Source organism: Gallinula chloropus (assembly GCF_964237585.1).
Source record: "Gallinula chloropus genome assembly, chromosome: 3".
Lineage (NCBI taxonomy): Eukaryota > Metazoa > Chordata > Aves > Gruiformes > Rallidae > Gallinula > Gallinula chloropus.
The window spans coordinates 75,933,481-75,948,546 of record NC_140087.1 but is presented as its reverse complement, the minus strand read 5'-3'; the positions used below and the strand labels follow the sequence as shown (position 1 = coordinate 75,948,546).

The 15,066-nt window shown below is 38.3% G+C and overlaps 1 protein-coding gene across 21 annotated transcripts in view; it reads right to left on the bottom strand.

The window, feature by feature from the left end:
* NRXN1 (neurexin 1) overlaps positions 1 to 15,066 on the bottom strand; it is a gene marked incomplete at its 5' end in the record, with an annotated part of 727,448 nt that overhangs the window by 478,741 nt on the left and 233,641 nt on the right. For all 21 annotated transcript variants that reach the window (XM_084260960.1, XM_084260962.1, XM_084260959.1 and 18 more), the window contains one exon: positions 791 to 1,092. In XM_084260960.1, the coding sequence (XP_084117086.1) occupies positions 791 to 1,092 (302 nt within the window). The remainder of the gene's footprint in view (positions 1 to 790; positions 1,093 to 15,066) is intronic.

The window sequence follows — 15,066 nt, the reverse complement described above, 5'->3', positions numbered from 1 at the left end:
CAATCAAGCTGCAACTGTTTAGAGAAACAACAAATATGTTAAGAATATTACTTAAGACAGACATTTAGGGCAGAAAAATATAGCACTTCACAGAATTACATGTTACTACCAATAAAGTACTTTAGAACATTAATATACATAACAGTTTAGTGCCACATACGTGCATATATTGTACACTTAGTTAGCACATACAGTATACACACATACATGGTATTTTCTTTACCTTTATCCCTCCCACCCCAACCTCAAATTTAACTGTTGAACTACAAACCTCCTACCACATCACCAAGAGTAAGCATGCAATTTCCTACCTATTTTTTTACTGCCGCTTTCACTTAGTAAAACGTGGCATGACATGCAAGATGCCTCCACACAGTGCATAACCTTTACCTGCTAACAAATTTACAGCCCACTTTTTAATAGAGAAAAATAAATAAAACATTTTATTTTAATTAAAGAGTTGCAATTCAGTTCAGGTAACTCATATCCTGTGGAAAGCTATCAGCCTTGACTAACACAAGACTGCAAGGGCACACAGTTGTACTGGAGAAACACCTGGGTGATACCTACAGTCTTTAAAACATCTAACTGAATCTGTCTCAGACAGCTGCTTGCCCTACTACTTTCTAGATATGCCCCTGCTCAAGTGTGGCAGGAATATCCCTCCTTGTGCAAATAAAACGCTAATCAAATGCCTGCTAAACATCCAATGTCACACTATGCAATTTCAAATCATCAAGCATTTACTCATAACAAAAGCCAGTTATTCTTGTATCCATTGTACTGTTACCTGACGCAGATTCCTGGTTACTTTCACATCATGCCAGGCATTGTCATTAAATTTTCCATTCACAGGTTCCACCAGCGCTTCAAAGGCCCCTGAGCCCAAATTAATGACCAAGGAGACAGCTCCATTTTTCAATGCAAGATTGACATAATCAGCCGATTTTCCTGTGTGAAGCATCAGTCCGTTCCTCTGAAGTGTTTTAAATGACAGAGTTATTTCATCACTGCTACTCTGTATGGGATTCTGAGATAAATCATAGCAGAAGTATTCTGATCCCTTGAACGTCGCAATATACTCTTCTTTTCCTGGCAAACAAAAGGAGAGAAACAAACAAATAAATCACTGGCACATAACTAAAAGCAACTTGCATGCATTATTTTCAAGGCTAATTCAACAATATTTCTGTAAGCACTATATAAAAAATTTATTTAAAACATTTAAATTCCATGAAGAAAAAAAGATAACTGTAAGATTTAACTGAACATATTTTAAACTATTTTCTTACAGAATTTTCAAGGGTATGATTACACTTAGAAAATATACTTTATCAGCAATCACGTCAATGTTATTTAAACAATTTGATCTGATCTGGAACACATTGAAGTACACAACATTTCAGTGGCTGTGCAAGCCGAAGCATTATTCCAGTGAAAATCCAGATCTTTTCCTTCCCAACTCTCAGTAAAACCATGACATCTCAAAAACAATCAATAACCTACATATCTCAAAGTGATTTGGCCTAAGTTCTTGAACAAACTAAAACTATAAACCACACACTTAAGACTCTACCTCATCCAAACCTGCACATAGCATCATGCTGGAGAGCAAGATAACATGCATCAGTAAATGGTTCTTTCCCCTGATGTACTTTTACTAGCCAGTACGTGCCATACAGGTTATTCTCTTAGTTTATACCAAAGGTGACTAAGCAACACACATAGCAGAATCTTAAGTTTTCAGTTTCATTGGAAAAACAAGTACAAGACATACAGAGATTATGATTTTCTCCTTAAGTCCAACAGATGAACATGTACACTGACCTCACACTAAGTAGAACAAGGTTATGTAAATTCAGGATTTATCTGTTTAGCTAACAACAAGCACTAGCAAAATTTCAACAGAAACTCACTCATGTTGCTGCAGTGTAAGGATGATAGTATAAAAACCTGAGGATGTGAAATTTCATCATTCATAAGAATAAACCTAGTGTCCAGAACACATCTGTGTACATTAGTCTGATAATATTAGCAAAAAACCCAAAGAGATGTATAAATACATATAGGAACCAACAACAGTGTGGATTTAAGAGACCAGTGAATGCCAGAGCATGCAAAAAGCATGTGTGACAGCACGCTTTTTTGAAAAGTCCGTGGGCATATCTGCCTTCTGTGGTTCCAGATCATCTGCTTACAGCCCCCTGCAGTAGTCTATATATCAACACTGATGCTAAATATTTGCAATGCTTCTCTTCAGACAGGAGATCACATTAAGTGCAGGTAGTACTGCTAAGTAACTTCAGAGAGAACTCCAGACAGTGACTGCATTTTGACTTCACTTTGCTTTTTAATAAGAATATTTAAAACTATGAGTCTGTATTTTTAAGTTCTGTCTCACATATTTGATGCAGAATTCTGTAGATTTTACTTTTGTGTGTGTGTGCCAGGAGCCAAATCATACTACTCTCTTATATGAAAAAACTACAGAGCAACTGTTTATCTAATATGCTCTGTATACAGCCCAAAGCAGGCTTCAGCAGTATCTTGCCACAAATGAAAGAGATAAGTTTGTAATAGGAAATCCACAGCTGGATTTCACAGCCTAAGCCTATTTTGCAAATAAACATTTCATAAAAAAATAAAAAATCACCTCTTTGAGCACCCTTAAGGATGCTTTTCCCTGCTATCTGCTGATAACACCTCTCACAAAACACAAACAAAACCAAACAAAAATCCCGAGTCTCCAGTTTCAGATTAAGCAATGTTCCTCTATTACAACAAGTAGTTGATCACACACAGCACAGAGACTGCTTCTTGCATTGACCATTCGTCACACACAATAAATAAACCATAGGAGCACAGGTATCATCAAAAAGTGCTACATCCTAACTAGACTTCTGTAGGGCTGTAATATCTAGATAGCCGGTACCTCCGTGGACAAAGCCAAAGATCTTTCTGGGAAGGAACTCATAAATAGTGAGGCTTATGAGTACAAGGGGTTGCGTGGTGAAAAAAAACTACAATACGGTGTCTCACCTTCCTAGTTTCAGCAGAACAAAAGTCTCAAGATTTTTGGTTTTATTTTTAACATGGAATTCCATTCTGGACAAAAAATGCATTCTTAAGGTGTTCCAACGAACGCTTAACTATGGGGGAAAAAAACATTTAAAAACAAATCTAGTATTTTTCCATTAGATCACTTTTATCCAGCATAAGTTTGTGATGCTTAGGATAAATTTCACCCTTTGTTGAACCTGATTGAGATATGAACTAGATTCCATGTGCATAACTAAGGCCAAAAATTAGCCTACTTAGTCTATCCAAAAGTCTTTATTTTTCACCTTTGACATTACCAGTAGAGAAGCAAGAAAACTTGTCTAATCTGTTTACCATTCCTAGCCTATCAGGAACAGCAGGTCAAGAGACACTGCAGATTGCACTAAGGAGACACAGGAATTACTGTACCCATTCTCCAGGTCTTAAATCTTCCAAATCCATTCTGCAGGCAGAACAACACTACACTAATAGCAACATGTCCTGGACCCTGACAAACATGGTAGAGGAGGAAAATGGCAATTTTCCTGGTTTTCAGTGCACTAAGCAACAGACTGCATGAATACCATGTATCTCATTTAATGAATGTTTAATAAAATCATAAAAAGCTCAAGAGCAAATTTATTTGGTATGGATGCTTACTGCAAATGCATACTAAAACAGCATGAATAACTACAACACAGAGATGATAAAACTTAAATGTAGCAACTTAGTATGTGTAGTTTTGTCCTATATATTTAATGACAATAGCACAAAAAGATGAAGGACATAAATGAATCAACATGCAAAATATTTACATGTACATATTATGCACTGTAAGCTTCTTCTGTAAACCCAGATCATTTACACAGAAATAAAAATGCATGGCAGGCACACATTTTTAAAAATTATTCCCAAGGAAGGGCCCAAGGAGCATTCATTCAGGTAAAATTATAATCTCAAAAAAAAAAAAATTATAACCTCAGCTATAAAGAGGGCCACAATTTACACAGACTTGAAAAAGCCTTGGCCAGCTGCCCACCTAGCCACCCTCTCACTCCCCTCACAGGGCAGAGGGGAGAAAACAAGATGAAAAAACTCACAAGTGATGATACAGGCAGGGAAATGATGGTTTGGACTAGATGATCTTAGAGGTCTTTTCCAACCTTAACAATTCTATGATAAATTACCAATTACCATCACATACAAACCAGAATCAAGTTGGGGAAAAAATGATTGCAATAGATTTGGGTGGTGAGAAATCACATTGAAAACACTTTCCCACCACCACCTATTCCCCAGGCTTAACTTCATCCTTGTTACTCTTTTAATTCAAGCTCCTCTACCTCTCTCTACCCTGAGGAGCAAAGAAGATAGTAGCTGTGGCTCCTTCCTATTCACACTCCTCCCACACTGCAGCATGGGTCCTTCCCATGGCTCATCCTTCAGGATGAGCCTGGTCCTGTGTAGGCTCTCCACGGGTGAGGAAATCTCCCTCTCCCTTGCGTGTAGTCCTGCATGGACTCCCCCATGGTCTCCTCTCCACAGGCTGCCAGGCAGTCTCTGGTGCCTGCAGCACCTCCTCCCCCTACTCCTTCTCTCACCTTGGTGCTCACAGGGCTGGTGCTCACACCTTTTCCTATTTTGCCCTTTCTTACCCAGGCTTTCCTTCCCAGAGGTGCCTCCCTTGGCTGAGGGGCTTGGCTGTACCTTGCAGTGGGTCTGCATGGGGCAGCCCCGGCCCCTCCACAGCTCCTAACACCTCGCCACAGGCACCCAATATAAGGGCTAATATGTTGATGTCCATCACTCCATAAATGCAAGTATTCAATGCTAAAACTTTTTTACTTAATTGCATTTTCCTCCAGGGAGAAAAAGAGAAGGCTAAATCAGCAACCCTACACTTCTTCATCGGGGAAAACAAAAACATCACCATACAAAATAAACAACAAAAAAAACCCAGTTTGAGATGTCATCAGAATGATGAAGTCAGCATCCCTATGACTAGAAAAACATCTGTTTCATGTGGATCCCTGTGGATGGCCCTTTGGGAAAACCAGTAATAAAAAACTCTGATCTCCTCTTATGCAGGACCTTCCTTACCCATGCTATGCATCCCGCAGTGTTCACTTTTCATTTTCCCTATCCTGTTCGTTTTATGATCAATAATAAGATCTATGATAGTCATCAATGTCACCAATAAATATCAGTACTGGTATGAACTTCAACAATCTTCATACAAGCTACCTAAACAAATGTTAGAGAAGTTGTAGCTCTTCCCTCCCTATTACTGGCAAATGAGCTGATCAAAATCAACATGTGCATGAGGCTTCCCCCAGATGATGGAAGAGACCCATTTTCTGGAAAGAATTAATGCATCTGGGGTTTAATTTGATTGTTAATTTCCACAACAAAACTCTACTGAAAGTTTTAATCTGAATTTTTGGAGTTGAGCGATTCTCTGAACTACGCTGAAGAGTTCAATTTTTAAACAGATTACTTTCCATTAAACTAGCATCCATTTGTTTAAAAATTAACTTTAAATTGGAAAAAAAAAAGAAATGCCAAAACTGAGTATAACATTTTACTTTGGAAAATATTTTGATTGAAAAACTGAACACTGTGAATAAAACCTTTAATTGCCTGCTTTTCCTGCCAACTATTTTTTTCCTCACCTGCCAAACTCAAAATATCCATTATTTGCTATTTTTACACTGTAGGACTGAGTTTCAAGTATTCAGTGTTCAGAATTCATTGCAATAATAGGATACAGACCCTGTACCAGGGCTGCATTAGGGTAGGACACTGGTGCATCAGAGCACTGAAATTGATCAGGTAGGTCACATCCATACTTCAGAGAACTGGGAGAAGTTCTGATCTGACAACAGTACACTCATGGGCTGCAGTATCAAGAGATGAATCCTCCTGTCTGTGGGATTCAAGACATCAACTTCCAAACTTCTAGTTGCACAACTATAGGCACCCTGATGTCATTGAATGGCATCATTCCTGATCTGGATTGGCTCAATTTCATCCATTTCCTTTGCCATTTAGACTTTTAGTAATGATGAGCACCTAAAAGGCTGCCTGAAGACCAGCTCACAGAGGAGCAGAGGGACAACTAAGAGCTCAGATGTCATGTCTTGTGATTCTCGCTATCTCAAAATCTCATTTCTGAAGAGAAATAAAAATTTACCAACAACTCCTCCAGGCAAGCTCCAGGTACAGCAACAATTCCCTTTTTCTCAGTAGTTACTATGTTTTCAGTAAAACTCATTAAATCGAGATTTCTGATGTAAATGTCTTTTAGGAAGCTAAGGCTGAAAGTGCTGAAATGATTCAGCAACATTTTGATATACTAGAAAATTCACTTCTGGTATCAATAGTTAAAAAGAACTTTGATTCTGATGAGCTCCACTGCAAGAGAAAAAAAAAAAAAGTCTGACAGACAAAAGGTCACAGGGCTTCGCTGAGCAGCTAATGAGATAGTCTGAATACTCAACTAGAGAGTCACCTCATTTTCCAGTAGGTGCTGCCAGCTCAGAACTACAATACTTTTCTCACAGGCATCTGACAACTGAAAACACACTTCTTGGCATTACAGAAGAATGAGTCCTGGAAATTGATGGTTTCAAGCAGCTGAAGGAAGATTAAGTGTATATATCTTTTCACAGGAAGTATCTCAACATTAAGTATTTCCTCATAATTTGGAGATATCCACGGCATGAATTCAAATAATATTTACCTTGGCAATATTCTAGTTTGGCCAAACTGCACAGAATACATTAAATTATTTGAAGGGAGGGAAGATAGTGATAAACCATCTCCACATTTCTCCAGCCTTTGGAAATAACACATTCATCACCAAAAAAAAAGTCCCTTCCCATAACCACTTAGATGCCACCTCAGACATCTTTGCCCTCAATACAGCATTGAGATTTGGAAAACGATTAGACACTGCAACTGCAACGCTGCCTTGCCATTCCCAGCTATGAAATGGGAAGATAGAAGGTATACCAGCCACAACTCTGCCATGGTATGGTTTCAGTGTAGGCCAGCAAAGATTCAGAAAACCCAAGAACAGGCAACCAGGTTACGAAGCTTTATTGTGTTTTGCCATTGAAAACCAGGGGCATTTATAGCAGACACACAGCAGGAGCCACATATAAGTCAAAATATTTCATCAACTAGGCACAGCACAGAAAAGCCATGAAGTAATATATTGGTGACTTACATATCTCTGTATCAACTCTTTAATGCCGAGCAGACGTACTTTCCTTGACAGGAAAGTCTATGTTTAGAATGGACAGACTGAAAAAAGTATATAAAACATTCAAATGTTTTACATTAAAAGCTGTTATAATCTATTGCTACATTCTGGGCTGCAACTGTCATTGATTTAAAATGTGAATTAAAAACAGGCTTTATAAGTAACCAATTGTGTATACTCTGGTTGTTTGTTTATTTTTTCAAATTATCATTTAATGACACTTAGAGAAACCATTAAAAATGCATGGCAGTCATTCCAGCCAGTATGAAGTGTTGCACTTCATTTAATGACTAAAATGTAATTACCTGCATAGAAAAGCACAAGATAATATAAACACCAATAACTGAATTAAACATGTTTTTATTCTGAATTTTGAATACTGTAATTACTGTATGTTACTGCAGTTACAATCCTGAATAATGGGATATGCAGGAAAACAGACACATGATCAATTTGTCTTGAATCCATTTGGTGACACAAGAAGCATCTTTTTAAACCACTTGAGAGTACAGAAATGGTGTTTTTCCTTTTTTCTTAGAAAAAACAACAGTTTTGATATTCACTTCTTTGGAAATTCATTTAAGTCCTTAGAGTCTGATCAAAAGGCCAGAAGTAGTACTTCCACAGGCCTTAGCAGATTTTGCATGCCTACATAAACCCTACATTAAGCTTTACAGCATATTTAACTTCCTCCCTGGAAGTTTTAAATCATAGAACAGGTCAAGCTTATTCCATAATGATGTGATCATATGCCCATGCCTGATTTAAATCAAATGTATATGATTGGCTATTGATAACTCCAAAGTTTTTTTACAGTAGAAAGCAAAAGCCTTATAAGTTTATTAACTAAATTCCAAGGACCTCTGTTATTATACAAACCAAAAAATAGTAGAGTGCTGTCTATTTACCCACCTACCTACCAAAAGGATTATTTTCAAACAGAAAACAAGCTGACAACAATGACACACTGAGAGCCAGGTTCTTCCTGTACAATCTTCAAACCTTTAAATACAGACTGAATAAAGAAATTATGCCAAACCAGAGACCAGGATGTTACCAGATATACTGTTTTGAGCTCTGTGTCATAGCAATTCAAAGTTCAAACGTCTATCCATTATGCCATCACCTTATTTTTAAAAGTCTTTCGGAAACAGTAATACAATCAGGGAAAACTACTCCAAACCAGCATGGAGACAAAACCATTAACAAGGATGACTGGAACAATAAAACAAAACAGCCCGAACCGCTGCTTTGTCAGTAAACATCAAGAATAGAAAACTTTGCAGTAATAGCAAAATGCTGGCTTGTCATTATGTTCAAGGCAAACTCTGTCTACATAAGGTGTGTATCATTGAACCTAGATCATCTCAGGATGCATCGCACACAAAGCTTCCTAGCATACTGTTCTTTTAGAAGGCCAATGGATCTTAAAATGTGAAAAGCTATAAAGTATTCCTTCAAAATTCATACCTCAATTTGACCTTGTTTCCCCAGTTACATAAAATAGGCTTACTAGATTGCATACATAGACATGCCTTGCAGACACGCAAATAAGAAAGCAAATAACTATTGTTTGCTTAAATTTAAGACTTGCATATGAAAACCAGAAAAAAGATGGAATTATTATAAAGCTTAATGTGCTGGTTGGTGCCGGGACAGAGCTAATTTTCATCACAGCAGTTACTACGGGACTGTATTTTGGATTTGTGCTGAAAACAGCACTGATAATATCAAGATGGTTTTGTTCCTGCTGAGCAGGGCTTACACAGAGGAAAAGCCTTTCCTGCCCCTCACAGGCCCCTCCAGCGAGTAGGTTGGGGGTGTGCAAGGAGGTGGGAGTGGACAACTGACCAAAGGGATATCCAATACCATATTACGTCATGCCCAGCATATCAAGCTGGGGGGGGGGCTGGGTGGGGTGGGGGGAGAAGGAAGGGGGAACACTGAGAGTGATGCCATTTTGTCTTCCCAAGAAACACATAATGCATGATGGAGCCCTGCTTAGCTGGGGATGGATGAATACCTGCCAGTGGGAAGTGGGGAATTCATTCTTTGTTTGACTCTGCTTGCATGCACAGCTTTTGCTTTACCTATTAAACTGTCTTTATCTCAACCCACCAATTTTCTCACTGTTACTGTTCTGATTCTTTTCCTCATCCTATCGGAGAAAGGGCAGGGAGGAAGGATGGATGCCGCAGTGTAACCAAGTGGCTGTGTTTTACTTAGCTGCTGGCTGGGTCTAAACCAGGGTGCCTAAGAAATTCTTAATTCAAATGGAGTACAGGTGATCTGTCAAGTTTGAATTATTTTTTAAAAGTACTGTTGTTGCTAGACACTATCAGCTTTCTGTTCCTATGTCACTCAGATTTTTTAGTTTATTTTAATAGAAGAATCTTCCATTCTTTCCTCCCTTTCTCACATTCTGTGGTTCCTTTCCAGCAACTATTCTTTCTTTTCCTCTAAACAAGTCTTCACAGAAAATCCAAGAGAAAAATTTCGGGAGAACATGAATCAGGATTCCAAATTCACAATTAGGAAATATCCACTTGTTTCTTTCCTTTTTTTTCCCCCCCTCCCCTTCCCCTCCTTCCTCCACATCATATAAATACAATTCCCTGAATTTCCTGTCTCCCTTCCCTTTTAACGTGCTGTATGCTGCAAAGAATGCAGCATGCTGGAATAGCTTCTCTAGTAAGGACTAAAATTGCTTTTCTTGAGAACTTTATTTGACAGTATAACCAGAAATGCATTGTGCAATTCACTGTTGTAATATTTAAGCAAAATGAGTAAGAAGCAAGGTAAGTCTTTATTACATGTAAATCAGCAAATAAGGAAAAGTTGTACTCGCAGGATTTTCAAAACAAGCAGCTACACTGTGAATGGGAACTTTTGGCCTAAGAAAAGCCAACGTTATTACAGAAAGATGAAGATGCAGTATCACAAAAGCAGCAGTTACCAGCTCTAGAAATCATTATAAAATGAATTTCAATTTTAGTGGTCACATTACACTACCTTTCTCCTCTATTATTACGGAGTAAGTCCATTATGTGATAATCACGGCTATCGTAACACAAGAACAAAACAATTAAGACAATGAGCAACTTGTTCTGAAGGAGTCAGGAATCTTTTCTTAAGGTTTTCTTATTATTTTAATGGTTTAGGGTTGGGGTTTCTTTTTTAAATCTTATTTTAAATTTCCCTTTTGCAGAAGTCTGTTCATTCTAGTGAACTGTTTCAAGCCCTTCTCCAGGAGCAAATGCAGCACTAAAATAGATGACAATACAAATAAAACTTTGGTTAGCCATTTTTTTGTGCTTTTAAGGGGCAGAGTTCTGGTGGGGAAGAGGGGGGCTGCAGGGGTGGCTTCTGCAAGAAGCAGCTAGAACCTCTCTGCAGGCCCAACAGAGCAAACACCAGCCAGCTCACAGCCGGAGTCATTGTTGACCAAGGCCGAGCCCATCATCAACAGTCACAGTGCCTCTAGGAATCACATTTAGGAGAAAGAAACACACAAGCAGCTGCTTTTTGCCACCAGAGAAGGGACTGAGAAGATGTAAGAAACTATGCAGACGCTAAGGCCAGTGAAGAAGAGAGGGGAGAAGGCACTACAGACACGGGAAAGAAAGATTCCCCTGCAACCCATGAAGATCATGGTGGAGCGGGTGTCTCCCTGCAGCCCACAGATGACACGGAGTAGAGACCCCACCTACAGCCTGTGGAGAAACCCCATGCTGAAGCAGGTGGAGGTATATGGAAGATGCTGTGACCTGTGTTGGAGCAAGCCTCTACCAGCACTTACAGCCAGTGGAGCGAGATATGGACACAGAAAGAGACCCATGCAAGAACAGGTTTGCTGAGTGGGGGGGTGAGGGGGCTCCAGGTTGGAGAAGTCTGAGTCTGAGAGACATTCTGTGAAGTATCACTGCACCTCATAGCAGCAACACATGCTGGGGCAGCTGGTAAAGAGCTGATGCCCTGTGGGAAATGTCTCATGCTGGAGAAGTTCATGGAGGAGACTCTACCGTGGGTGGGACCCGATGCTGAAGCAAGGGGAAGAGTGTGAGGAATCTGCCCCCGCACCAGCTAATAAGGACAGCAACTTTTGAGGAACTGATTGAAACACCTATTCCCTCATTCCCTACCTCTGCCCAGTGCCACTGGGGGAATGGGGGGGAGGGGAGGGGGAGGAGGAAGAGAAATAATAATAATGTTAGAAAGTCCACATTCGGTACACAGTTTACCTCAAAAAGACAGTACACCTGCAATCCTGGGCACCAGGTCTGCGCTACTTGCGAGTAGCTACTTGCAAGTGTGTGTGTGTGTGTGTGTGTGTGTGTGTGTGTGTGTCAGAAAACTAAAGTGCAAAGTCACTCAACAACAAAAAATTAACCATGTAAGTGATACAAAGTCACATATAAAATCATGCTGCAGTAGCAGAGGAGAAATCTGGAAAAGCTTTTCTTGTTTTCTTTCGCACAGAATCATTATATTGGTTTCCAATTACAAGAAGTATGGACTTCCACAGTGTAAGCTTCTGATCCCTCCCTGCCATCTCAGGTAAGAATAAAATGATGATAGTTGCCACTCATGATAAATGACTTACAGGAACAGTAGATAAGTGATAAATTACTCCATTTCCCTAAACAGCAACTTTAATTCATTTCTAACATGGCTAGACCATGCAATTTCCTCACTAATTTTCAGTTACTTAATCACAAAAAGTATGTGCTTCAAAAGCAAATTTGCAATTGGGGAGGGAAACTAAAGCGAGCAGGAATGATGCCATCTTCACTTACATTAAATATTAAACCGCTTGAAGGTCAAACTAAAGTGAAGATTTTTTTCCCCTACAGAGTCGCATCATGTAATAATTGATTAGAAAGTGCTGAGGCTTATATCCTATATAATTATATATCTTATATAATTACTCAAAAACCCCAAAGTTTGACATCAAAATTTTAAAAGCATTCTTGTTAAATTAAGAAGAAACTGCAAAGTGCCAAATACATAGAACACTTCGACCAAAACAAAACCTCTTTCAACCAACATTACTGTTGCCTTAAAACTCAAAGAGGAATTTTGGTTAGATGTTGAAACACCAGGCTGGTATGATACCAAAAATTAAATACAGGCTTCAGTTACTCCCCCAAGGTAAAAACTGTGCTGAAGAACTTACCGAAGGCCTTTTCCAGGCCTCAGGGCTCCTAACATCTTTGCAGATAAACTGAAAACTACAAATATTCAGCTTTCAAAGGAGAAGGAGCTCAGAGACTTTCAATACCAGAGTGCTTGTAGATAGCAGAGTTGGTAGAAAAGCTGGTATTGCAAGACTAAAAATAACATTCCTAATTTTTCTCTCTGTAACTATAAAGGTTCTGCAAATGCAAGTTTTAAAAATGCATCTGGTTTGAGTGATGACACAAGAACGTTGTTCCCCATCCTGGACTGGCTTTCTTCTGCCTGCATCTTACAAGCACACAAAAAACCAAATCAAACCAACCAACCAAACACCCCAACAAACAAAACCAAGCCAACAAACAATAAAACCCACGCATTGAAAAGTAGGCTGTGTCACACATAAAAAAATAAAAATCCAATTTCTGGTCCACCCCTTGGACAAAGCAATACCACATTATGCCTTATTGAGGATTTTCCATAAGACATTTCATTTTTGCATTATCATATGTAAAAATGTGGATTAGCAGAGGAAGAAATACTTACGATTGCTCTTTGTTGTTAATATATTTAAGGTGCATTTCAAATGAGATAATAAGAGACAAAGTAAGAAAGATAATAGTGCCAAACGAATATATTACATGAACAAGTCTGTCTACACATGATAAAAACTACTTAAATGACCGAGTAAAAAAAACATTTCCAATGCTAATAAGAAGCCTCTGAAATATCAGCTGAACTCCTCTCTTAAGGTACCACACAGCACTGCAGGATTAGGACAGCATGTCCTGGGGTTTGAATGAGGGAAATAAAAACCAAACACCCAAACCAAACAAGCAATTTTCTGGTCCTAATATTGTTAAAAGAACCTCACATAGTAATATGTTTTCCAGAGATGAGGAGGGCCACTTAAATGGTTTTATATGCATCATGAGCCAGTTTCTAAAACCAGTTTTGCACTAATATCTGAGAGATACTACATAAATATGCAATGTTTGTCTCTGTAGTTTTAAAAGCCACAGCAACAGTCCGGAAAAGAGAAACCAAAACAAACATCTTTTAGAGGCTACTACACACAACTGTCACAGTTTTTCAATCTGTGCCTAAGATAGCATCATTGAAGAAATGCTGACATAAAAACACTGGGAAAAGCCAACAGGATCTCTGTGTTAGTCTTCTATGCCTGCTTTGGCAGGGGGGGTGGACCGGATGATCTCTCGAGGTCCCTTCCAACCCCCATGATTCTGTGATTCAAAATGTGCTTGGAAGAAGCTGTGTACCACTTTCAATCTTCCTATGAACATAGGACATTAAATATAAACCCCACATTTTCTAGCCCACTGAGGATACTATCAGCTAACAGAGTTTCTCTCGTAGTTAAAGAAACATGTTTTCTAGTTACTGAGTATAGGATATTTTCACAGAATGTATTTGTCATAAAGCAAAAAGAATGACTTGTAAAGCTTAACTGAAGCAATCACCTGTTTAAGCTAATGAGCAGAGAGACGTGCCTATCACCTGTTGCTACCTGCTAGAAACTTTTGATCTAAACAAGCAGTTCCTGATATTCCACTAGAACAATTTTTTCTTTAAAGGAACTATTATGTTACTTGCAAATGTTAAAAGGACTTGTTTTTGTTGTTTACACATTAATTTCTGGATATATGTAAGAACGTCAAATATTTTCAGAGACAGACAGACCATTACCCAAAAATGCTATTTGACCTTTACCATCTTAATTCATTCTAATGTGGATAATAAATCAGCCAAAATGGAATTTGAAAAGGAGCAACAGGAGTGTATGTCTCTCTCTGGTGCATTTAGTATTTCTTTTCGTACCTAGTTGTGAAGTTGTCTTCAGGAACCATCAGCAACTAGATCAAAAGTGTCCAAGTGAGCTGTATGATCAGAATGCTCTTTCATTATTTATATAAAACAATATACATAATATGTATCCATATATATATCCTATCAATAAATCCCCAAAAATGGACTACAAAAATATTCCTATGATTCCTCTTTTTCTTAATTTTCAGGCTAAATAAAACAAGTATTTGCACTAATGCAGTATCTTTATTAACTCTAGCAGTAACTTTGAAATTTGCAGTGTTTTTGCAAGTTAGAAAAGCTTGTAATTGTAAAGAAATTGAAACTGGACTTGGATGGCACACAAATCTTGGAATAATATCTGGTTTGTGAATTAACACACTGTTTTGTTTTCCCATTCTTTCATTATTAAACCCTAAAAGTTATAAATAATTTGTAAGATTTTAAGAAACAGGTTTTTTTTCTGAAGGAGGGCAAAGGTTGAAGAATTTCTCATTTAGTGAGCAAAAGAATATTGCTATTTTAAATAGGGTTTTTTTAGCAATTGGTATTGAATCCTAACATCTAATAAACTTCAGTGAAAATTTCAATTGCCTTCTTCCAAATGTTGAATTGAACAATCACCACTACATTGAGTTATGAAGACTGTTTTTAATTTCCTTTTATGAATGCAGCTGGTGGACAAAACAAAGGACAGCATGCAGACTTTTAAGCACTGAGCACAGTAAAGACCCATCTTGATTTGGGGTAAGGACAGA